The 23,784-nt window shown below is 64.7% G+C and overlaps 1 protein-coding gene across 5 annotated transcripts; it reads left to right on the top strand.

The window, feature by feature from the left end:
- Positions 1–7,693: 7,693 nt before the first annotated feature.
- TLE2 (TLE family member 2, transcriptional corepressor) lies at positions 7,694–23,032 on the top strand. Of its 5 annotated transcripts, none has more exons than XR_014617893.1 (20): positions 7,694–7,915; positions 8,014–8,111; positions 8,694–8,757; positions 9,599–9,643; positions 11,481–11,543; positions 11,717–11,791; positions 12,083–12,266; positions 14,577–14,593; positions 16,973–17,074; positions 17,505–17,549; positions 18,321–18,461; positions 19,590–19,731; positions 20,422–20,582; positions 20,734–20,810; positions 21,117–21,366; positions 21,530–21,777; positions 21,884–22,027; positions 22,122–22,272; positions 22,429–22,505; positions 22,585–23,032. XR_014617893.1 is itself a non-coding variant. In XM_084276441.1 (20 exons), exons 1-20 carry the CDS (start codon positions 7,892–7,894, stop codon positions 22,690–22,692), a joined length of 2,217 nt encoding a protein of 738 aa, XP_084132567.1. In that variant the 5' UTR covers positions 7,694–7,891; the 3' UTR covers positions 22,693–23,032. The 5 variants fall into 5 exon arrangements, 4 of the variants coding, with proteins under 4 accessions (XP_084132567.1, XP_084132566.1, XP_084132568.1 ...); XM_084276441.1 differs by having other exon boundaries at positions 12,086–12,266; positions 21,880–22,027; XM_084276440.1 differs by having other exon boundaries at positions 21,880–22,027.
- The last annotated feature ends 752 nt before the right edge of the window (positions 23,033–23,784 follow it).

The raw sequence follows: 23,784 nt of genomic DNA, 5'->3' as shown, positions 1-23,784 counted from the left end.
ACAGAAATGGAACAAAAAAAAGAAGAAAAAAATAAAATTAAATAATAATCTGGTGTTTGTATATAGTCCTTTAGAAAGATCTTGTTTTGCTTTTTGTGTTTAATCACTTGACCTATAATAAGAGGAACTGAAAATGCTGTATCAAGGACGTACAAGCTGTGCCTTTCAAATAAAGAAATAAGAAGGTTGGTTAAAACCAGGACTTGCTGCCTGCTTTCTTTGCTGCCTTTGGGCTGATTTTTAAATCTTTCCATCCTTCTCCTGCCCCCTCCCTTCCTCTCCCAGCAGGTGATTTGGTGGGGTAGAACAGGCTAACCCCAGCCTTGGTTTCCTCGTGTTTTCATCCAGGGGATGTGGGAGGAAGAGCTGCTCTTCCCCCCACACCTTGAGGTGAGCCCGTCCCAGGACACCCCACACCCCTTCCTGGGATGGGGAGCTGTCTTGTGAGCCTAGAGTGGGGATTTAACACAGATGTGCCGAGTTCTGGCTTCTCTCTGGCTCTTCTCTCCACAGCTGCTGGCAGAGCGAGGATCATCTTCATTGCCACATCCTGCTCCGGGATGCCATCCCTCCCCCAGAGCTTTGGCTGGAGTCTGGCAGAGCCAGGGCAAGGAGGATGCTCAGGCAAAGCCAAAACATCCTGGAGAGCATTGTGCCAGTGGCAGAAGGGGCCTGGAAGGAGAAGCCTTCGTGGTTCATCGCGGCTGGATCAAAGAGCCAGCGAGGGCTATCGGTTCTCCGCTGGAGCAGGAGCAGGGTGGGTTGGTGATGCCTGGGAATGGTCCCCAGGGGCTGCCCCAGCTCTGCTCTGTGCAGGCATAATCCCTTTTTCCTGTGGGTGCAGGGGATAAGCTGCCTCTGTGGCCCTCAGCCCCCCTGGAAAGTCTGGCCGGTGCTGCCCCGGGGCTGAGATCGCTGTAATGGAATTGGCTCCGGCTAATTAGAGCTGGCCTCGGGCTCCAGAGCCCGCTCTGCCCTGATAACATCTTCCCCTCTACCTCCCCAGCCAGCTGGAGTGGGAAAATATCCTCCCCCTGGGAGAGAAGCCGTGTTTGGAGGGCAGAGGGGGGTGTCTTGCTGCCCCCCGAGCTCAGAGGACCCTGCTGTGGCAGGGTGGGCCCTGGCGAAGGGCAGGAGGGGAAGAGCCACCGTGTCTCCATCCCGCTGGCACAGGCCACGCTCCTCAGGGTGGGATCTGATGGGGTTTGTGGAACCGGCTTATGCCTGGGATGGCTTCTAGCTCCAGAGCTGGGGCACTGCAGGCTGGGGCCGTGCCCAGGCTGGGAGAAGCTTGGGGGAAGGGGCCTGGTGCAGTGTCTGAGGGGACAGGGTGCGGCTCAGGGCCACGTCCCGCAGCGCCGGGAGCACCAGCCAGGCCTGGCACAGCCATGCTGAGGCTTTGGGTGGGTTACAGCACCCCCGGGCTGTGCGAAGGCTTCACAATGCTGCCCTTATCTGCCCTGATGGTGGGGGAATGGCGGGGGTGGGCAGAGCTCCGGGCATGGGCTGGCAAGGGGCACAGGGGAAGCCTGCGGGGGAGCACAGCTCCAGTGGGCTTTGAACTCCAGCTGCTGGTTGGGACTCTGTAAGGCTGCCTGGGGGTCTCAGCTCTGCCCCCCACCAAATCAGGCACCCCATGCAGGTCCCAATGCTCCCAACACCCGTTGCCCGTGCTCTGGGCAGCGCCCAGCAGCGATGGGGACAGATGGAGAGCACACGGATCCCATGGCGAGAGCAGGGCTGGTGCTGGCCTGACCTCGGTGCCCTCGGGGGTGGTGATGGGGGGGGCAGAACCCCACACAGACAGGCTCAAACCCCCCCACCACCCCCCCCCCCAGCTCCCAGCCAGGAGCTGGCTGCAACATTACTGATGGCTGCAGCCTGACCCCGTGGTCTCGCGGGCGCTGCGAGGGCCTTGCTGACACGGAGCGAGCGGGCCCGGGATGCGACAGGCCAGAGCAGCTTCAGGCCGGGGGGGGCTGTGGCCCAGCGACGGCTGCTAAAACCATCTCAACCCAGCTCTGCTCTGTTCACCGTGGTGAAAACCCCGCTGGGAGCTGCTGGCTGCGGGGAGGGCTGCAGCTTTTCAAGTGCTTTCACCTCGAGGTCACTGGTTCAAACTCAGCCCCGGGGCTGGGAGCCCGGTAAGTGGATGTTATTCCTGATGGACGGCACAAGGGAGGAGGATTTAGGAGAGAAATTGGTCCGGGGTGTTTTCAGGCTGGCAGCTTCAGAGGAACAGACGTCCCTGTTGTTAGAGCTAATTAGCAGCTTCGGGTCGGTGGGCAAAGGGTCGAACAAACCGCGAGGCTGCTGGCTGAGCATCCCAGGCTGCCCGCGGGCTGCGGCCTGGGAGCTGCTCCTGGCTGGGCTGTGGGTATCTCCTTGTTCCCTGCAGGAGACTATCCAACCCACTGTGAAGCACAGAGTCAGAGCTCTGGGGCTCTCCAAATCCCCCCCGTGCTCCCCAGCAGATGCTGAGCTGAACCTCCTGCTCCCCTCCTGCTCCCCCCCCCCAGTGACCCGTGCCCTGAGCATTGCTGGCTTCTCACCCTCAGTGTTCCTCTGGGTGGTGGGAGGCACCCTGATGCCCCATCCCACGGATAAGCAGGGATGTGGTTCCCCACACTCCCAGCCTGCTTCTCTTTGCAACCGCCAGATTTCCTTCTGGATCCCTGAAGAGAGGCGTGTCATCCTGCACCTTACCAGCCACACACCATGCGCTGCACACCTAACCCCACCAGCAGCAAAGAAAGGGTTAAAACCCCTCCCTGGAGACTCTCCCAGCAGCTGCAAACTTGAGGAAACTGAGGAAACAGCCTCTCTCCTCCTGAAGAGGCTGCTCCCCCTTGCAGCCTCTCACAAGCAGGGCCATGGAGCCCCTTTCCTGCCCTGGCAGAAGAGGAGTGGGTGATGTGGGGCCTCTGGAGCTCCGTGCCAGCAGGGATGGTTTAAGACTGGCTCCTGGCAGAGAAACCCCTTCTCTTTGTGGTGCCACAAGAGTGGGAGAAGGCTGTGGGCTGATAACCAGCTCTTCTGGCACCCGGATCCTTGGAAAAGCTTGGCAAAGCCCCCAGCCCGTTAAGAGGGGATAGAGAGCCTGCTGAGTCCGGAGGGCAGGGGCAGGACCCCATCCCCCAGCACCCTGTGCCTGGAGCAAGGAGCAGCACAGCGTTTCCCTCCGTTCGACAGCGATTCCTGACTGCAGCTGCGGGGCCCTGGCAGAACTCCCCTGCCTCCCCTCCCACCTGCCTGTCACTGGGGGGGACATAAACCAGCACCCTTCCTCCTCCATGAGGTGAGCAGGTGCCAGGGGTTGTTTTTGCTGGGTGAAGGGAAGTTTCCAGACCTGTTTAACTCTCCATTCATCCCCTTCAGCTTTTTCCCATGGGACAGACCCCCGTCTCCTCTGTGGCAGCGGCCAGGAGTCGCCTCCAGCCCCCCCCCCCCACACACACACACACACCCCCCTTCTCACTCCCACCCTCCTCATTTTTCCTTGAAACAATGGCAGGGCCTGGGAGCCAGGAATGCTTTGCAGCGTGGTGGAGCAGGGCCTCCTTCCCAATTCATCACTAATGCAGGAACGCCAAGCCCTTCCTGGCTGCAGCCAGCCCGAGATAAAAGCTAAAAGAGGCATCAATAATTAAAACCCACTCAAAGCCGGTAAGTGCAAACAGGAGCCAGCACACGGATCGAAGGCAGTGCCAGAGCCCAGCGTCTGTCAGCTGTGGGGCTGCTCTAAGGGCTCCCACAGCTCTCTGGTGGGTGCCCATCGCCTGTCCCCACCACCACCCCTGGCCACAGAGGTGTCTCCATCACCTGCAGCCGCACAGGGGGGCTGCAGCGTGTCGGGGGGACCCTGCCCAGGGGAGACACACACACACCACACCCCCCCAATCCCCCAACCTCAGCTCCCACGTGTGGTTTGCTGTGGGGATGCTCTGGGGACACGTGGCTCTGAAGAGCGGGCGACAGCACCGGGGTGCTGGGCATGGGGGGCCTGGGGCTCCATCCCAGGAGCGTGGCTGGAGAACCTTGGATTTCTAGTACAGCTCTGGCTCGGCGCCTGAGGACTTGCTGCCAGCTCTTCCCCTCAGTTTCCCCTCTCATCTCACGTTCATGCCAGGACAGACTCCAGCCAGGATAACGCTGCTGTTTGTGCCAGCTGCTGGTATAAACACCCGGGGCGATTTGTGTTGTCTGAGGGTGCCAGGAACTCAGCTCTGCTCAGCTCAAGGCTCCTCATTCAAGTCTGCAAGTGAGAAGCCCAACACAGGGTGGTTTGGAAAGGTTGGGGTCACCTTTGGTCCCCACTTCCACAGGCCAGGCCAACTGGTTGGTTGAGAACCAGCAGGGAAAAGCTGAATCTCCTAAATGTGGTGCCCTGGTTCTGCTCCATAATGCCCCTCCTGACCCAAAATCCTTGCATACAAACCATCTTGTTGCCAGAAACCCCCCCCCCCCCCAGGGCTGAGCTTGCCCATGTGCTTAAACCTCAAGGGCCCCGAACCCACGTGGATCCAAAGGTGCAGGTGCAAGGAAGCTGTCTGCAAGGAACGGGGCATCCCCAGGTGCTGCAGGGAGCCTGGGGCGGTGCTGGGTCCCAGCTGTGCCCCCACCCCCCTTCCCAGCCCCAGTGGTCCCCAGCCAGCCCAGCAAACACACCTGCAAAGCTGGGCAGGCGATGAGAGCAGCCCCTGTGGGTACGGGGTGGTTGTCTGTGGCTCCTCACCACTGGCCTGCCCAGTGCCCCTGTTTGGGAGGGATGGAGCGGGTCAAGCAGGAGAAGGGGCACCCAGCAGGGACCCAGCCCAGGGCTGGAGGGGACCCTGCTCAGGCTGCCGTTGCCCCAGGAGCATCGAGCTCCAGTCAGCCAGAGGCAGCTCGGAGCAGCACGATGGTCTCTGCCCTCCACCAGCCCCCTGGAGCCGTGCTGGGGGTGTGGGTGCTGCACGAAGGAGACGTGTGGGGTAAGAAATAACAGCCCACAGCGCAGAGCCGGGGCCGCCCGTCCTGGCCGGCTGAGCCCCCGGGCCGGCGTTCGGGGCAGGACCTGGAAGGTGGATTCCTTGGGTTAATTCCAGCAGCAGCCGCTGCTCCGCCTGGATCTGGGTTCGAACAGCCAGCCGAAGCCCCGGCTCGTTCGGTGTCTCTGGCTGTTTACAGCACTCGCCCCTGGAGCCTGGCACGGATTTCAAACGCCCTCGTCCTCTGGGGCTCTTCCAAGCGCCGCCGCTACCAGGCACAAGCGTGAGGCTGCCGGGGGGAGCGGCGGGGCCCCCGGCGCAGCATCCGGCGGCGGCAGCCGGGCTCTGCCCGGCTCTGCTGGCTGCTCAGAGGATGCTCGGCAGCATCCATCCTCTGCCCTGCGCCCAGAGCAGCGGGACCGGCTCCCTTACCCGCTGCATCCAGAGGCAAAGGGTTAACTGGGGCTGTTTTCTCCTCGGTCCAAGCACAAGCCGAAGCAAATTAATCTGCGGGTTACAGGCTGTCCTGCTCCAGGGCCCCCGTCAATCATTAATGGGGGGGGATGAAGATGCGTGTGACATCCATCATTCCAGAGCTGCCTGGTCCAGGTTTACCTGTCTCTCTCTCAGACGGGAGAGGAGCTGCCTAAGGAAAAAGCGACCCATTTCCATGGTCTCCCCCTCCCTCCAAACACGATGTGAAAAACAAACACTTTCCCTTCCACAAAACCCCCAGGGCATAAACAAGGCGGCCAGTGAGCAAGAAAATAGCTCAGACGGGATCCGTTTGGGCTCAAATACCTGTATTCACACGTGGGCACACGATGGATGTGTGGAACATGTAGGGACATGTACTGGGAGGGTTCTGAAGAGCCTTGGGGCTGAAGCAGTGGGTCAGCACGGGGCTGGGCACGGCTGGTGGGCTCCGCTGGAAGGGCACGGGGAAGGCACAGAGCTTGGGGCTCTGTGGATGCCAGGGGAGCGTGTTGGGCCTGCCCACTGCCCCGGGAAGGCTCCGGTGAGGACAGCAGGCAGCCCCGGGATGGCACAGGGCTGGGAGACCCTCCGGTGCCCCCGCCCCGGGCGCTGCCGGCACGCAGCGAGTAAATAAGGCAATTAATAAAAGATCAGGCTGAAATGGGAGGCATTAAATATTGAACCCCGCGCCCGGCTGCGGTGCCCGGGCACAGCTGCCTCCTGCAATATTCAAGGACCGGGCCCTGCTCCCGCTTCGGCTGCCGGGGCTGCGCTGGGGCTGGGGCGGGACGGTGGCGGTTGGGCTGCCCCGCTGCCCCGCCGGGACCCGCCGGGCTCGGGGACGGGGCTGGTTGGGGGGATCCCCGGGGCTCACGGGGCGCGGGGGGGCTGCACCGAGCCCAGCGCTCCGCTCCCCGCTGAACCGAGAGCCCCGGGGCCGGCTGGGGCTCCCCTCGCTCCGGGGGCGGCCCCGAGGGCTCCGACCTGCTCGGGTTCGAGCCCCGACACCCCCCCTGTCCCCCCCCCGCCAGCCGCGGCCGCCGAGCCCCGGCCCCGCCGCCCCACGTTACTTTGAGTGGCAGCCGGGAGCCGCCGCAAGGCCTTGTGGGCCCGCCCGCCGTGGGAAGCCCGCCCGGCCGGCGGCTCGGAGCCGCGCGCAGCCGGGAGCGGCGGGGCCGCTTCCCCCAGCCCCCGGCGGGACGTGGCTGGGCCGGGCCGGGCCGGGCCGGGCAGGCCCCGGGGCGGGCGGCCCCGGGCGGGAGGCGAACGGCAAACTACAACTCCCAGCGTGCCCCGCGGCGCCTCCGCTCGGCGGGGGGGCGCCCCTGCGGCCCGCTCGCTTTTCATTGGCCTTCCCGGCATGTGGCGTCACGAGCCCATGTGGGAACGGGGCAGGGCGATTGGCTGGCGCTCCCAAAGCGGTAGCCAATGGCAGGTGCGGCCCCCGCCGCTGCGGGCCGCGGGGGCTGGTTAAGGTGGCGCGGGGGGCGCCGGGGGGGCTGCGCCCGCCCGTGTCCCCCCCCCCTCGCTCCCCTCTCCCCCGCCGGTCCCCGGGGAGCCCCCGGCACTGCCCGCCCCGTGCCCGGGCCCCGCTGGGGCGGGGGGGCCGGCCCAGCCGGTGGCCCTGCGCTGCGGGGGGACCCGGCCCCCGGGGTCCCGGTCTCGGCCGGCAGCCGTCGGGCCGCCTTCGCTCGCGGTCTCGGTCACCCGTCGCCTCCCCGCCGGCGGCCGGTGCCGTCTCCGCCCAGAACGGCCGCGCTCCCGGGGCTCGGGGGCGGAACGGGTGGGCTGGGACGGGGATGGAACGGGGGGTCTCCCGGCCCCGAGGGCCGGTCGGTCGGCGCGGCTCCGCGCTCGGCTCTGCCCGGCCCCGAGGCAGCGCTGCGGGGCCCGGGGCGAGGGAGGGGTCCGGGGCTCCGGCGGGCGCAGGGGAACGGGGCAGCCGTGTCGGTGGGGCGGCTCCCGGGTTGCTTCGCTCGGCCTCGGAGCAGCGCCCGCGGGACCGGCCCCCTCCGGGATTCCCCCCTCGGTCTCCGGCCTCCCCGTGGTCTCCCCGGTGCTGCCCGGGCAGACGGCGGAGCCGCTCCCTCCCTCCGTCCCGAGTCCTCCGCTGAGGCGCCACCTTAAACGGGCTCCGGCGGACGGGGCGCTCGGGGCCCGCGGGGACGGGCGGCAGCTCCGCCAGCCGGGGACCGCCGGGGCCCCGCCGCCGCCTCCCTCCCGCCCGCTCCCGCCTCCTCCCTGCTCCCGCCCCCGGCTCCCATGGGGGCCGAGCGGAGACCCCGCGGCCGCCCGCCCGACGGCAGCCGGCTGCGCCCCGCCTGAGCCGCCCCGCGCCCCCGCCGAGCCCCCGCGGCCACCCCGCCGCCGTCCCGCTACCGGCGTCCAAGCGAGGAGCCCCCCGGCACCCGGCGGGGGCGGGGAGGCAGGAGCAGGGGGCCGGGATGTTCCCGCAGGGACGGCTCCCGGTGAGTACCGCGGCGGCGGGAACCGGCTCGGGGCGAGGGCAGCGCGGCCGAGCCGCAGCCGCCAGCCCCGCGGTCTCTCTCCCCCCCTCCCCTTCCAGAGCTCCCTCCAGCCCGGGCAGCCCTTCAAGTTCTCGGTCCTGGAAATCTGCGACCGCATCAAGGAGGAGTTTCAGTTCCTGCAGGCTCAGTACCACAGGTGAGGGGCGGGCGGGGGGCCCGGGGGCTGGGGAGGGCTGCGGGTAGAGGAGAGCGGCTGGGGAAGGGGCGTAACGGGGGCTGGGGGCAGGGGAGGGGGCGGTCCGGGTGCGGGGGGGAGGCTGGGGGGTGAACTGGGGCTGGAGAAGGTGGGGAACGGGGGTCCTGGCGAAAGGAGCGCTTGGGGAAGACCAGGGGAGGGGTCTGGGCTTGGGGGGTGGCGTGAAGCCGTGAACTGGGGTGCCAGGTCTTGAGTGGGGGTCCCAGCGGGTCTTCCAGTCTGAGCTGGGTGTGGGGTGATGTGGAGGGGGGGGGGGGGGGGGGGGGGGCAGCGGTGCTGAGGGAACGGGGCAGCAGGTGGGTGCGACGGGTCGTGCAGGGGGAGCGGGGGCTGCGGGGGCAGCAGGGTCCAGGTCCCAACACCCCTCAGGGTGGGTGTGTGACACCCCCCTGAGCCTGGGGTGCAGGCAGGGGATGTGCCAAACTTGCCCAGCTTTGGGTGGGTGGAAAGTGGGAGCTGGGGGGGGGGACACAGGGCAGGGGATGGGGGTCTGTGACTGAAACCTGTGGATCCTCTGGGCAGCCTGAAGCTGGAATGTGAGAAGCTGGTGAGTGAGAAGACGGAGATGCAGAGACATTACGTCATGGTGAGCTCCCCCTGCCCTGTGTCCCCCCTGCCTCCCCCCAGAGCACCCCCCGTGCCGCCCTCCGGTGAGGTCCCAGGCTCTGGGGGTCCCTTCAGCTGCTCACCCAAAGAGCCCTCAGCCTCCCCGTGCCACCCCTGCCAGGGGGCTGCCCAGCCTGGGGCTGGGCTGGGTGATGGGGCTGGGGGGGACCTGTGAGTTAGGAAGGAGTTAACTGTAATTCCTAGCAACAGCGGCTCTTCTGCTGATGTCTGCTGCCACCGGTGCTGCTTGAGCCCAGGAATCTGCCATCGGTTTTGTCTCTTTTTATTTATTTATTTATTTCTCTTTGGCCTTTGAAGAGACACCCCCTTTCCCCCCCCCCACCTCCTGGCCCCGTCTCCCTCCCAAGGTGGGGGTGTCCTGGAGTGGTACCCAACTGATGCTGTTGCAGGTTGGAAGGGGGAGCAGCATTTAGAAGCAGTGGGACAGGAGCCCTGGGCAGTTGGTGGCCCCTGACACACACCCACCCACCCCAACACCAGCCAGAGCCCCCAGCCCTGGCAGGATGGGGGGGTGTCCGCTGGAAGAGGCTGGTGGTTGCAGAGCTGGAGCAGCATTGCTCATCCCCCAGTATCCAACGCTGCCAGGACAGGGGCACCCAAGAGATGTCACCCTGACAGCCCCATGTCCCAGCCTGTCGGGTCCTGTCACCCACCTCAGCTGGGATCCCTCCTGCATCCAGAGGCTGAGGGGGCAGGGACCCTCCGCAGGTTTGGGGAGCGGGGGCTGCTGAGCCCCTGGCTCCCCACAGCTGGTGGCTCTGGGCAGCCTCTGACCTGGCTGCCTTGTGGTTTCCCCTCAGTACTACGAGATGTCCTACGGGCTGAACATTGAGATGCACAAGCAGGTGAGTGAGGTGGGGTCCAGGCTGGCAGTGGGGGTGTCAGGGGAGAGGCTGAGCATGGAGACTGCTGGAAAACTGTTTCCCCCATCCCCTTGTAGCTGTGATGGTGCTGGGGACGAGCCAGGGGCTGGATTGCAAAGGGGTTCAGCAGTTGTCAGGACACGGGATCCTGAGCTCTGGTAGGTGCTGTGGGACAGAGCCTCCTCCCTGCCATCCCAAAGCACCTCTGGGATCATGGCCCTGTCCATACCCCCAGCCCCATCCATACCCCCAGCCCCCAGCGGTTCCCTGGGGCCCTGGACTCCAGAGAGAGAGTGGAAGAAACAGCAGGAGCTGGAGCCTGGAGGCAAATGGATTGTCTCTCTGCTTGCTTTTCTTTTTTTTAATCCCCTTTTCCTTTCCTGAAGCCAGAGGAGTGTTTTCACCCTTCCCTGGTTCCCCTTTTGTTCCAGTGTTAATTTGCTTTCCCTCTTCAGATTTATCAATCTAGTCATCACGGGCTCTCTGCCAGGGAAATTAGTTTGGACCAATGCCTGACAAAGTGGCAAGTCAACTGCCATATTCCTCCAGCTGGCTCAGCCCCTCTGAGTTTGCTCCTTTTGTTAGCAGGGAGAGCTGAAGAGCCCCTGAGCACGTTCCTGCTGTCCCCAGGAGCTGAGCTCCAGTGGGATGACTGGGATCCCGGGCTGGGATGGGCACTCAGGGGTGGCCTGGGCCATGCAGGATGGTGGAGGTGATGGGTGATGGCTGGGAGGAGGGAGACCTGACCCACCTGGGCCTGGCTCCTGGCTCGGTGTGGGCAGGAGAGGTGCAGGAGAGGGGGTGTCTCCGGCTCTGGGGTCCCCCGTGGGTGTTGGGGTGCAGCCAGGACCCATGGGTGATGGGTGTTGGTGGGCACAGGCGTGTTCCCTGGGGTGCAGGCAGTGGGTAAACGTCCCCTTTGCTCTTCACTGACCCTGTGGTGGTCTGACCCCTCTCCAAGGCTGTCCGGGATGCTCAGGAGCCTGAGATGAGAAAGCACAGGGAACACCCATCGCTGGATTTGCAGCGGGTGGGGGGGATCAAGGCCCTGGGGAAGCCCAAGCCCCTTCCCTTGGGAAACACCTCACCCTGCTGGGGACACGGCCGGGCGGTGGGTCCGTCTGTAGCCACAGAGGGAGGGTGGGACACCCCAGGTCCTCTCTTTCCTCACTGCCTCTTGCAGGGGACAGGTACAGGAGGGCTCTGCCTCTGCTGCCCCTCAGGAAGGAGCAGGGAGAGCTGCTGGGGTGGGATCCGGGCCGGGATGGGGATGGCAGAGCAGGTCCCAGCTTGGGCACCCCGCAGGGCTCTGCTGGGCCGGTCGGGGAGCTGGATTTGTGTGTGGGAATCCTGTGTCCCCCTCGCTCCCTCCTTGGCTTGGCAAGTGATGCTGTCTTGGGGAGAGGAGCAGCGTGCTGAGGGCCGGCTGCCAGCGCCTGTGGCTCCACTCTCCTTCCCTGCCAGCCTGGGCGCCAGAGCCGCAGCCCACAGAGCCAGGCTGGGTTTGGGCAAAGCCCGAGCTGTGAAGGGACCGGCAGCCCGGCCTGGGCCCATGGAGGGATTTAGGAGTCGGGTTCCCTGGGGACCCTGACAGCCCAGGAGGGTCCCGCAGCCCCGGGCAGGGTCCTGCCTTGGCAGCAGCTTGGGAAATCCCAGCAGGGATGTGGAGGCAGCGGGAGGGTCTGGCTCAGTGTGAGGTGGGGGGTTTCCTGTCCCACAGAGGCTGTGTGCAGGGTGCTGGGCTGCCCTCCTCCCCCCTGGAGGGGATGGGATGGGGTTCAGAGCCCTGTCACCTCAGTGACACTCACCTTCCTTGCAGGCAGAGATTGTCAAGAGGCTGAGTGCCATCTGTGCCCAGATGATTCCCTTTCTGACCCAGGAGGTATGGGGACACCTTGGGAAGGGGCAGAGCTGAGTCCAGCCTGAACAGCTGGAGGTTGGGGGTACAGGGAGACCTCTGTACCTGGGCTGGAGGGATGGGAGATGGGGCTGGGACAATGATGCTGAGCTCAGGCCAGGAGCACAGCATGACCTTCCCATGCTCTCCCTTCCCAGCACCAGCAGCAGGTCCTGCAGGCTGTGGAGCGGGCCAAGCAGGTGACCATGGGGGAGCTGAACAGCATCGTCGGGGTGAGTCTGGCTGCAGGTGGAGGGTTTCCTGGTTGGGGGTTCAGACCACACAGCACAGAGATGGGGGGAAAGCCAGGGGTGTCCATGGTGGTGGGTATTCGAGGTGCCCTGGGTGGCAGGGACAGGTGATGTGACCTGGGCTGAGCCACCTGCCCAGCTCTGCCACGCTCCTTGTCCTCCCGTCTCATCCCGTTGCGCTTCTCCATCGCGGTCCCCACAGAAGCTGAGGGCTGCTGGGGTTGGCTGTGCCCAGCTCCCCCAGCAAGGACCGTTTCACTCTTTCTCTTCCAGCAGCAGCAGCTTCAGCACCTCTCCCACCACACATCCACCCTCCCGCTGGCATCCCACCCCTCGGGCCTGAGCGGGGCCGGCAGCACCGCGGGGCTCCTGGCGCTCCCCAGCGCCGTGATGGCCCCGTCCCAGTCCCAGCTGCCCGCCAAGGAGGACAGGGCGGCCCAGGATGGGGAGAGCAGAGGTAAGGGGCAGCAGGACAGCAGGGTTAACCCTTCAGACAACCCAGGGGTGCGCTGGCAGCACTGGCTGGGGGGATCCTGCTGCCCCCCTGCCTGTTGTGGGGCTCCTCAGTGCCTGGCAGCTGTTCCCTGGGGCTGGGGGCAGCGGCAGGGGCTGCAAATGAGAGATCTGGCTAATTAAATATCTGCAGCCCTGGGAGGCTGGCTCGGCTTCTGACCAGGGGAACAGCTGCTGGGTGGTGATAGCTCGAAGCTGGGGGGGAAGGGGGGGCACCCCAGACGTTGGGCAGTTGTGCTCTGGGTGCACATGGATCTCCAGCTGTTTCCAGGGTGGGAGGGTCCCCCCCACTTCCACAAGGTAGCTGCGAGGGCACCAGATCCTCGCCATGGGGAGCTCCCCCCATATTTACACCCCATAAAGACGTGGTGCTGAGACTTGAAGGGAAAATCCTGCTGCAAACCCCTGTGGAACCCGTGGGAGCTGCAGGTCCGTGGCAGGGCAGAGCCACGGAGCCTTGGAAAGCAGCAGCAATTCCTCGTCCTTCTGGGTGCCGCCTCCTCTCAGGATGGCAAAGTGCTTTACAAACACCATCAATATTTAATCACGGTTAAATCAGCGCTGTGAATGCTCCTGGCAGGGCTGGGCCAAATTAATAACAGCACCCAGCTTCTCCAGTGGCTTGGTGCATGGAGGAGATGCCACTGGGAGCTCAAGTCACCTTCTGCTTATGGGCACGAGGGGGTTTGAGGCTCCAGCAGAGGGTTTGGGCATCGCTGAGGGGTAGAAACAGGGTAGAATTTAGCAGCCTCCACTGCCCTGCCAGGAGGGTGCAGAGAGGTGGGCGATGGTCTCTGCAGCCAGGGGACAGGAGATGGGACAAGGGGCAATGGGCTCAAGCTGCCCCAGGGCAGGGTCAGCTCAGCTGGGAGGGCAAAGTTCTTCCCTGGCAGAGTTGTGGGGCTGTGGCACAGGCTGCCCAGGGAGGGGCTGAGTCCCCAGCCCTGGGGGTGTTTAACAGGGGGGAGATGAGGTGCTCAGGGAGCTGGTTCAGCACAGGATGGGAATGGTTGGACTGGATGATCTTAAAGGTCTTTTCCAACCTGGGGATGCTGGGATGCTCCTCTGCAAACTCCTCTGGGGTGCTGGCTGCTCCCGTGTGAGGTGAGGGGGAAGCCAGCAGCACAGGGCTTGTTGTGTTCTCCAGACAATCCGGTTTTGCTTCTAAGATTTCAGGGCTCTGAGGATGGGGACAGGAACCCTCCTGCCTCTGTGTCCCCCCCTGCTCCCCGCACGCGGGTGCTGCAGTTTTAATCTGCCTGTTCCTTTAAGGATGGCCTTCCCGAAGGAGAAAAACAAACTCCAGAACTGAAAGAGGATAAAAGCAGGCTGTGCAGGGCCTGCCTTAACCCTTGGCGCTCCGGGCAGCCTGGGCTTCCACAGCAGCTCCTGCCCACAAAGCCCAGAGCTGCTCCCTGGCAGGGGCATCCCACCGTGGCACACAGCCCCTGGAAATCGTTCATTAAAAACCCCCAAACCCCAAGTGAAAAGGCCTGTGTGGCTTGGGATAACACCCAGCTGGAGCTGGTGTGGACTGAGCTGAGCCAGGGCTGATGGCAGGCACCCGGCTGCCCTGCTTGGAGCAGCAGCCCCATCGCCTCCCAGTACCCACCAGCCTCCTGCCAGCAGCGACTGGGATGAGCTGGTTCTCTCCAGATGCTGATGCACTGGTTAGGGGTGACAGGCAGGTGGGGAGGGTTGCTAGACCCCCACCCAAACCCCCCTGCTTAGGTGGGTGACAAACACCTGGCACTCCATCCCCGAGCCCGGAACACGTCTGTGGGTGTGGAAAGGCCCCAGAGGGTTCCCAGGCAGGGGCTTTACTTCCTTGCCATGGCTTCCTAAGGAAAGAGGATGGCTGTGATTTGGGAGGGCTCGTCCCATCCTGGCAACATCCAGGGAAGAGGTTCCCAGAGCTGGAGTGAATGTCTGGCAGGGGGGTGTGGGGGGATAGAGTGATTCCCCCCTCTGAGTGCCCCAGGGAGATGGATGCACTCACCTCCTTGGAGCCACCAGAGAAGCCACACTGCAGATGGGCAAAGTGGGGAACCAGAGCGTGGGTTTCCTTCAGCCTGTGTCCCCTGCCCCCCTCCCTCCCCTCCCTGCGTGGGTACTTGGGGCGCAGCCTCTGCATTAACAGCCTCTTCCTCTCTTCCCCTCTGCCTCACCAACGGACCTGCCTGGGTGCTCTCCCTGCTGCCTGGGTGCTCTCCCTGCTGCCTGGGTGCTCTCCCTGCTGCCTCCTGGGCTCCAGAGCGTGCCTCCAGCCGGGTAAGTCGTGCCAGCACACCGGGCCAGTGGCCTCAACCATGGGCAAGTGGGGAGTCTCTTTTCTGGGGGGCCCTGCCCAACAGCCCGCCAGCCCCCCAAGTCACTTCCAACATCTCCAGCACGGTCCAGGCAGGAGGCAGAGCTGGCTGCCGGCTCCTGGGAAGGGCTGTGGGTGCTGGGGGAGCCTGGCTGTGGGGTGGCACCCAGTAGGGCTTTGGGCAGCCCCGTGCTGGGAGCTGGGGCTGGCAGCGTGGGCAGGAGCTGCAGCCCCTGCTGCCTTGGCAGCTCCCCAGAGGGATCTCCAGGAATGTTTTGTGTCCTGACCTTTTCAAAGCAAACAGCCCAGAGGCAGCTGAGTGGGCTGATGGCCACAGCCCAGCACGAGGGGAGGCAGCGGCAGGGATTGGGGGGGGGTCATTCATGTGTGGGGCCAGGTTGGGGTCACAGGGCTCCTTGGGGATGGGGGGGCAGCTCTGTGGGCAGAGCAGCTCCGTGTTGTGCCACGGCTCAGGCACCCTCCTCCCCTCCTGCTGTGGGGTCTCCCACAAGTTTCTCCTGGTGCATGAGCTGCTTTCCTCCCCCTCCCTCCCCAGCTGGGTGAATAAGGGCAGGGGACATCCCCCCTGCCACCCCGAGTCACCTTCCAAGGCCGCCTGTGTGTGCACACACAGTGACTGGGGTGACTGCTCCCAGCACCAGCCTTCCCCTGGGTACTGAGTTTGCAAGGGCTCAGCGTGGCAGGGAGGTGAGGGCATGGCACGACGATGGGGGCGGGTGAGGAGGGGGTTTGGAGCAGCTCCGCCCCCTCCATCAGACGCTGCAGGGACCCTTCATGTCCCCCCACCCCAGTCTGCATCTCCCTTCCCAGGCTCCGGAGCACAGCAAGCCAGAGCCGCAGGTGCTGGTACAGGCAGGGGAAGGAAGGGTTAAGGAGCCCCTCCCTGCGGGAGCCATTGGCATTGATCTTGCGGTCAGGTGGGAGAGGAGGAGGGAGTGGAGTGCTGTGCAGGATGGATCACCCCTGCGATCCCAGGAACACCCCATGCATCCTCCAGAGCTGACCCGGGGACCAGGGAGCATCCTTTCTGTGCGTGCTGAGGCTCCTCATCACTGGGAGCGCTGGGATGGGGTGGTCTCTCCCCCACCCTCTGCACAGTGGTCCTGGGAAGGTCAGGGAGCCCCCAAAACTGCCCTGGCCAAGCACCCTGGCTGCTCTGGGAGGAAGGGCAGCCCCTGCGGTAACCCCAGTCAGTCTACAGCGCTCCTTTGGTCCAGCCAGGGGCTGCGGGGGGGCAGGCAGGGCTTGATTGCGTTATCCCCTCCAGCAGCGAGCAGGGGAGAGGGGGAGGGGATTTGAGACACCCCTGCTGCTGCCCGCAGCATCTTGAGGAAGGGGTGTTCCTCCTGCCCGCTCCCATCCTGCTTCCCAGCCCGCCGGCTCCTGCAGAGACAGGGTTAAGGTGAGGTAAACCCGGCTGGGATGGGGATTTTCCACTCCGCCAATGCCTCCTGATCTCCCGAAGGGGCGGGTCTGCTCGCTGGGGATGCTGCAGCGCTGGCTCCTGGCTCCATGCAACCCGCACCCGGGCTGGGGCAGGGCTGGGGCACCTCCTCCTCCTCCCCTGGCCCCCCCGTGCTCCTACCCAGAGCGGGTCATCGGCTGGTGGAGGCTGGTGCGCCCCTGCCCCACTGCCAGCCCCTCTGCCCTGGCAAGGAAGGGGACCCTGTGGCTTGAGGGGTTTGGGCAGGGCTCTGGCTCCTGCCTTGTCCTCCTGCCCCACCAGCCAGGGAGATGCTTTGCAGGGTGGAGGCAGCAGTGGGCTGATGTCCCCCCCCACCCCAGAGAGGGACTGGAGTGTCGGGTGAGGGGTGGGCAGGGGGGGCGTGGGGGCAGCTTGCAGGGCTGGGAAAGGGAGGTGACAGTGGTGGGGGCTGCACGTGGGTGGCTCTCTGAGCACCCTAAAAGTGCAGCTGCCCCATGTGGGCATCCAGCCCCCTGGCACAGTCCCTGTCCCGCTCCCCTTCCCTCTGCCCTGCCAGGGCTGAACGCAGAGGGCTGCAGACATCTTCCCCAGCTTAGACCACCACCTGCACCCCGTCTCTGGGTAGGTCTGGGTCTCAGAGGGCTCTTGGAGATCCACAGGATGCCAGTAAGGGGGTGCCATGGGTATCTGAGAGGGAGGGGGCGTATTGCCTCCCCCTTTGGACCTGCCACCTGTTTGGGGGGGGGTGTCAGAGGACCTGCACCCCCTGCAGCAGCAGCAGCAGAGGTTGCACGGGGTGACTGCAGGATGGGGAAGTCTCTTCTGGAGAGGAAATGTGTCTGGCAGGGCTTCATGGGCTGTCAGCTCACCCACCCTCCTCTCCCCTCTACCCCAGAGCATCTCTGCTTCCCCCCCCGAGAGCCCGCAGGACGAGGAGCGCCCGGGGGCCGCGGGGCTGAAGCGGAAGCGGGAGGAGAAGGACCTGCCAGGGCGCTACGTGAGTGTGCTGAAGAGCGAGTCATGGGGGGGAACGGGGAGGCTGGGAAGCTCTGTGCCCCCCCCCCGGCTGTGGGGGGGCTGTAACCCTGCCAAAAGAAGCCAAATGAACCAGATGAGGGGCCAGGGATCCCCCCCCCTCCACCAGAGGGTTGAGTTGCTGCCTGTGGGACCTGGGGTGCTTCCAGGAGAAGGGATGTGCAGGGAAAAGGGGATCTCTCTGCTGGTGGGGTCCCGTGGGGCAGGGCTTGGTGCTTGGGGGTCCCGTGGGGCAGGGCTTGGTGCTTGGGGGTCCCGTGGGGCAGGGTTTGGTGCTTGGGGGTCCCGTGGGGCAGGGCTTGGTGCTTGGGGGTCCCGTGGGGCAGGCTGCAGAGCTGGGTCCAACCCCTCACACCCCTGACTGAGCCTCTCCGGGTTCCTCCCCGTTGCAGGACAGCGATGGGGACAAAAGCGACTACAACTTGGTGGTGGATGAGGTAAGCCGGGGCCTTGAGGACACGCTGGGGCTCCCCAGGTTCAGCTCAGGCTGCGGTGACCAGCCTTGGGGCTCCAGTTCCCAGCACTGGGGGCCACCAGCTCCGGGTGGTCACTGGTGGGCAGGATGTGTGCCGGCCCCTCCGATCACACCAGCCGCGGCCGCGTCTGACCCACAGCTTTGTGCTGAAGGTTGTGCTGGCTGCACAGGGACCATATATTTGACAGTATATATTTCTTTACTCACTTCCCACCCCCTCTTGCTGCTCCCCCAGAAAACCCGAGCCCTGAAAGGAACGTTGACAGGGATTTGTGCCCCAAATGGTGCTCCTAAAACCCAGCTCGTCAGTGTAATTACAGCGATAAACATCACAGCCCCCAGGTGAACGGCTGTAGGAGCACAGGAGCTGAGGGGTGGCCTCGCCTCTGAATGGCCATCCAGGGGCCCTTCCCTGCTTCCCTGGGTGTGCTGGTCACCGTCCCTCCTTGTGAAGGCTTCCGTGGCCACCGGCATCCTCTGAGTCTGCTGTCACCTCTCATTTGGCTCAAAGAGAAGAATCCTGGGAGGGGGTTTCTTGGCCAGGGGCCTGGGGAGCGGAGCCGAGGCCTGGCAGCGGCTGCTCCTCGTTGCTGCTGCGCGGGGGGATGTGGGCAGCGAGGGGGCTGGGAGATGGGGGGGGGTGGTCCCTGCGAGCTCCGAGCTTGGTGGCTCTCTGGGCCCTGGCTCATCCTGCGCAGAGATTCCCACTCCCCAAAGGCTTCTTCTTCCCCAGGACCCCCCCTCAGAGCCCGGCAGCCCCGTCCGAACGCCCAGCAGCCGGGTCCCGCCGCCCCCCCCGGAGCTGCCCGAGAGCCCGGCCTCCATCACCTCCAGCCGGAGCACAACCCCCCTCAAACCCAAGGACCAGGCTCTGGTAGGGGGGGGTGTGGGCAGCTGGGGTATGGGGGAGCAGCAGGGCTGGGGCCTCAGATCCCTCCGTGGTCCATCTGCCACAACCCAAAGGCAGGTGAGGAGATGCTGGTGCCCAGCGCGTGGTACCCACCGAGGGTACCCCCATCACTGGGGGCAGGGCTCTGTGCCCTGGGAGGAAGCCTAGCGATCTGCTAGGCAAAAGCCTGGCTCTGCAGGTATTTTCCACCTTGCAGGATTCCCCAGAGCTGCTCACAGCAATCCATTTTATTATATCTATTTTTTAATTATTGTTTTTATTGTTTTATTCTATTCCCCCCCCCTTTTCCCAAGCACCAGCCTCACGCTCAGATTGAAACATCAGCCTGTGGGAAGCAGGGGGAGGGAGGGAGGGACATTTCTGCCACCTCCTCAGCTTTCCAGGCCACCGCGGGGACTGCAAGTGAAGCATCCCTGCCATCCCAGGGTCAGGAGCTGGCTGAGGGGGCTCACGGGGAGCAGCGAGCGGCGGCTCCCCGGCACAATCGGATTAGAGCAGCCAGAGCTCCCTGAGCAATCTGCCAGCACAGCACGGTGCTTTTCTCTCTTATTAATTTTTTTTTTCCCTTTTCCTTTGCTGGTGTCGACAAAATCCCCAGGCAGGGGAAAAAAAAAAAGGGAAATAGGAGAGGCAAAGGGGAAAAAAAAAAAGGAATGAAGTAGCTGTGGATGGTTCATCCTGGGCATCCTGCCTTGGTCTGGGGAGGGGGTGCCCCCCCACATCGCCATGCAGGAGGGATTTTGTCCAGGGAGCTGTGAATCTCTGTGTGGTGGCCCTGGGAGCAACGTGCAGCAGCAGGGGTGGTTTAAGGGAGTTTGGGGTGACCTGGGGCTTGCAGGGGGTGTTTGCGCATGAGGAGGGGGGCAGGGATGTGGGGTTTGTTCCAAGGGGTGGGGGGGATGCAAGGGGTGCAGGAGGGATGAAGAGGGGATCAAGAATCCTCAGTTCTGGTCCAGCTCTGCCCAGGAGAGGCACCTTGGTGCTCCCATCCCGGGGGTGGGGGGGTGAGGCTGTGGGCAGGGAGGTGGTGCTGGGCATCGCTCCCCCAGGCAAGGTATCCCTGCTGAGGCTGCTTTTCCATGTGCCCTGCAGCCCGACCCTCCAGGCAGCGCTCCCACCTCCAAGCCCCCCGCTTCCTCGCCGCCCCGCGACTCGCTCACGCCCGGCCCCGGGCCCAGCTCAGCCGCCCTGTCCCGGCAGCCCCCCACCAAGGCACCAGCCACCGACACCATCAGTGAGTGTCCGGGGACAGGAGGGGGCGGGGGGGTTGTGGTGCTGGGGTGGGGGGCGAGGGGCAGCACACAGGGCAGGGGTCCAGGGCCTGGTGTGTGTCCGGGTGCAGCTGAGGGTCTCCAAAGGGGTGAGGGTCTGCTGGGTGCTGCAGAGACCCTGGGTGAGCTGCAGCAGAGCCCCACTTAATGGCCACCACCTTCTGTGAGTGCAGGGGAGAGGGGCTGAGCACTTGGTAGTGGTCTCTGGGGGGCTGATGGCGAACGGGTCGTGGCTGCATCCCAAGGGAGCCTTGGGAAGAGGCTCTGGAACAGCCTGGCCACTGTCTAGCCAAAGGGACCAGGAGGTGGTGGGAGGAGGCCAGCTAGCCCGAGGGAGAGCCAGGACTGGAGACATTCAGCCTTTGTCTGGCCAGAAAATGAGAGTGGGTGAGCAAAAACTGAGCTGGAATCGATTTCACTAAACCATCGAAGCCCTGGAGGAGGAACCACTGGGCCACCAGCTGCCAGTAACGGGGCCTGGCCAGGACTGAGGAGGAGTTGGCAGCAGAGTGAAGGGTGCTGGGGTTGGGCAGCTGGGCTGCGGAGCATCCTTGGGTGGGACGGAGCTGGTTGATCTCTCCCACGGGCTCTGCACTGGCAGGTCCCTGAGCTGTGGGGCACGGGGGCTGCGAGTGGGTCTGTCTCTCCTGCAGCTCTCCGCAGCCCGCTGAGCAGGTCCAGTCCCTACACGTCCTCCTTTGGGATGGTGCCTCACGCCACCCTCAACGGGGAGCTGCCAGCCCCCAGCATGTACATGGGCATCCACCTCTCGCCGCAGGTCAGCAGCGCCGTGATGTACGGCCGGTCCCCCATGGTGAGTCGCTGAGGGACAGGCCCAAGTTGCTGTCGTGTCCCTCCCCCTCCCCATGCTGCTGTGTCCCAGGACACAGGGGGACAGGCGTGAGCTGAGCTGCTGTGTCCCCTCCTGGGCTTTGGGCTCATCGCCTGTCCGGTGCTTTGTGCAGGTGGCTTTTGAGTCGCACCCTCACCTGAGGGCTTCCTCCATCCCATCTTCGCTCCCTGCCGTTCCCGGAGGGAAACCGTAAGTGTGGCCACACGCAGGGGCTGCAGGGAGGGTGTGTGGTGAGGGGGGGCTTGGCAGGGCTGGGGGGCTCCTTCCCCATGGCTCATTCCGACCCCCAGCAGCAGTGGGCGGGTCCTGGCTGGTTTCTCTCCCCTTTGGAGTCCAAGGCTGTAGTTTCATCCTGGTAACAATGAGCTGGTTAATTATATCCCTCATTAGCCAGAGCACAGGGGACACCTTCCACCTGGGGTGGTGAGCAGGAGAGGTCAGTTCCTGTGTGGGTCATCACGTGGAGCGTTCAGTCTCTCTCCTGCTCCCCTCCAGCGCCTACTCCTTCCACGTCAGCGCCGACGGGCAGATGCAGCCGGTGCCTTTCCCCCCCGACGCCCTCATCGGCTCCGGCATCCCCCGGCACGCGCGGCAGCTCCACACCCTGACCCACGGCGAGGTGGTCTGCGCCGTCACCATCAGCAGCTCCACACAGCACGTCTACACCGGGGGCAAGGGCTGCGTGAAGGTGTGGGACGTGGGGCAGCCGGGCACCAAGACGGCTGTGGCTCAGCTGGACTGCTTGGTGAGGAGGGTGAGGGAGGCTTTGGGGGGGGGGTGAGGAGGGGAACGTGTCCCTGTTATGGTGGAGCAGGACAAATGGTCCTTTCCTCTCCGGGCTGAGGAAAGGAGATGGTGTTTCCCCATGCACTGATCAGCTCCTTCGCTTCCCTGGCATCCCAATTCAGAACCGGGACAACTACATCCGCTCCTGCAAGCTGCTCCCCGACGGCCGCAGCCTCATCGTGGGGGGGGAGGCCAGCACCCTCTCCATCTGGGACCTGGCAGCCCCCACACCCCGCATCAAGGCCGAGCTCACCTCCTCTGCCCCCGCCTGCTACGCCCTGGCCATCAGCCCCGACGCCAAAGTCTGCTTCTCCTGCTGCAGCGACGGCAACATCGTGGTGTGGGACCTGCAGAACCAGACCATGGTGAGGTGAGCAGGGGCAGGAATGGGGGGGAGGGGGCTGATGGCTCTTGAGGAGCTGGCAGCCCTGACAGCCGTGCCCTCGCCCTCCCTGTCCCCCCTCTTTCCCAGGCAGTTTCAAGGCCACACGGATGGTGCCAGCTGCATCGACATCTCTAACTATGGCACCAAGCTCTGGACAGGGGGGCTGGACAACACGGTGCGGTGCTGGGACCTGCGGGAAGGGCGGCAGCTGCAGCAGCACGACTTCAGCTCCCAGGTAGGGGCTGGGCTGGCTGGGAGCACCATGGAGCCGGCTGGGACCCGGTGTGCCACTGCCTGAGCCCCTCTCTGCCCTTCCTCCCCCTGCCCAGATCTTCTCCCTGGGCTACTGCCCAACAGGAGAGTGGCTGGCGGTGGGCATGGAGAGCAGCAACGTGGAGATCCTGCACGTCACCAAACCCGACAAGTACCAGCTGCACCTCCACGAGAGCTGCGTCCTGTCCCTCAAGTTCGCCTCCTGCGGTAGGCACCCTGTGCTTTCTGCTTGGGCTGGCTCCAGTGTGGAGTGGGGTGGCTTCATACAGCCCCACATGGGTCCTTTTGGGTGTCCCCGCTCCGTCCTTCAGCCCTACCCTGAGCAGAGGCCCAAGTGCTGACCCACTTCGTCTCCTGCCCCAGGGAAGTGGTTCGTGAGCACGGGGAAGGACAACCTGCTGAACGCCTGGCGGACGCCGTATGGGGCCAGCATCTTCCAGGTATGGTGGAGGCAGGGGGAGGCAGGGGAATGCAGCCTCCCCACTGCCTGCTGTCAACACCCACCTCTCTTGTGGCCAGTCTAAAGAGTCCTCGTCAGTACTGAGCTGTGACATCTCCATCAACGACAAATTCATCGTGACGGGCTCTGGTGACAAGAAGGCCACAGTGTACGAGGTGGTTTACTGAAGCTCCAGCCAGCACCTGCCAGCAGCCATCAGGGCTGAGGCTGGCACGTGTACCTTGTGCCACGCCAGCCCCCCTGCCCTCCTCTCAGCCACCCCATTCCTCCCCGTGCATCACAGAGGTGAAGGGGGAGAGTGGGAGGTGGCGGAGGGGATGATCCAGGTGCTGTGGGCCAGGGCCCGAGGCTGGTTGGGGCATACTCAGCTCTGTCCATCCATCCTGAGGCCAAGAGGGACAGACACAGTGCTGCTCCTGAACTGCTGCTGAGCTAGCGGCACGTGTTCGCTGCCACAGCAGCAGCTGTAAATGATCAGAGATGTGTTTAACTGTGTTTTCAATCCCTTACTAATAAAAGAAGAACAAAAGCACGCCTGGTCCGGGGCTGGGGCTGATCCTGCGGCAGCAGGACCGACCGACACCTGGCTCTGGGCTCTGACCACCACTCCCTGAATCCCTGAACTGGGACCAGCTACAGCTGTGCCCGTGGAGGCAGGGGCTCGGCCCCCTCCCACACTGGCAGCGTACGGAGCCACGGCCATCCCAGCCAGGCTCCGGCCTGGGTGAAGCGTAGCTGAGGTGGGGGGTGGTCCGGGAGAGGCCCCCCTCACCCTCCCTTGTGCAGCAGGGCAGGAAAAGCCCTTCCTGGAGCGAGGACCAGCTCTGCTGGCGCAGCCGCAGCCCCGACTGCGGGGTGGCTGCGGGGAGCCGGGGGCCAGGCCCGAGCCCTGGGCGCGAGCTCATGGCGGCCGCCATGCCGCAGCTGGTGGCACCCAGCTCCCTTGCCAGGCCGCGCTGCGGCCGCTGCCGGCGGGCTGCGCTCCAAGGCTCTTGGCACCAGCCTTGCTTCCCCCCACGGCAGCGCTGGCGGGGGGCCAGACCGATAAGCCAAGACTGCTCACATCTCATTTCCTTCGAAAAACCGCTTCCTCCAGCGCCGGCCTCTCCTCCGCACCCCGCGGAGACACAGGCTGCTCCGGGGCCGGCACCACGCAGCAGCTGCCGCCCATCCTTCCCCCCGCACGCCCTCCCTCAGCCCCCCGCCATGCTCTCAGGCCCTGCCCCACGGCCCAGGCCGGGCAGAGCGCCGGCTGTGCC

Source organism: Gallinula chloropus (assembly GCF_964237585.1).
Source record: "Gallinula chloropus genome assembly, chromosome: 28".
NCBI classification, from domain to species: Eukaryota; Metazoa; Chordata; class Aves; order Gruiformes; family Rallidae; genus Gallinula; species Gallinula chloropus.
Note: the sequence above shows the minus strand (reverse complement) of the source record. Positions and strands in the feature narration are given on the sequence as shown.

Coding starts and splice junctions, on each gene's coding strand:
- TLE2 (XM_084276440.1), top strand. CDS start 7,892: ATGTTCCCGCAGGGACGGCTCCCG. Junction 17,075..17,504: donor AGGACCTGCCAGGGCGCTAC/GTGAGTGTGCTG, acceptor TCCCCGTTGCAG/GACAGCGATGGGGACAAAAG. Junction 19,732..20,421: donor ACCAGCCACCGACACCATCA/GTGAGTGTCCGG, acceptor TCTCTCCTGCAG/CTCTCCGCAGCCCGCTGAGC.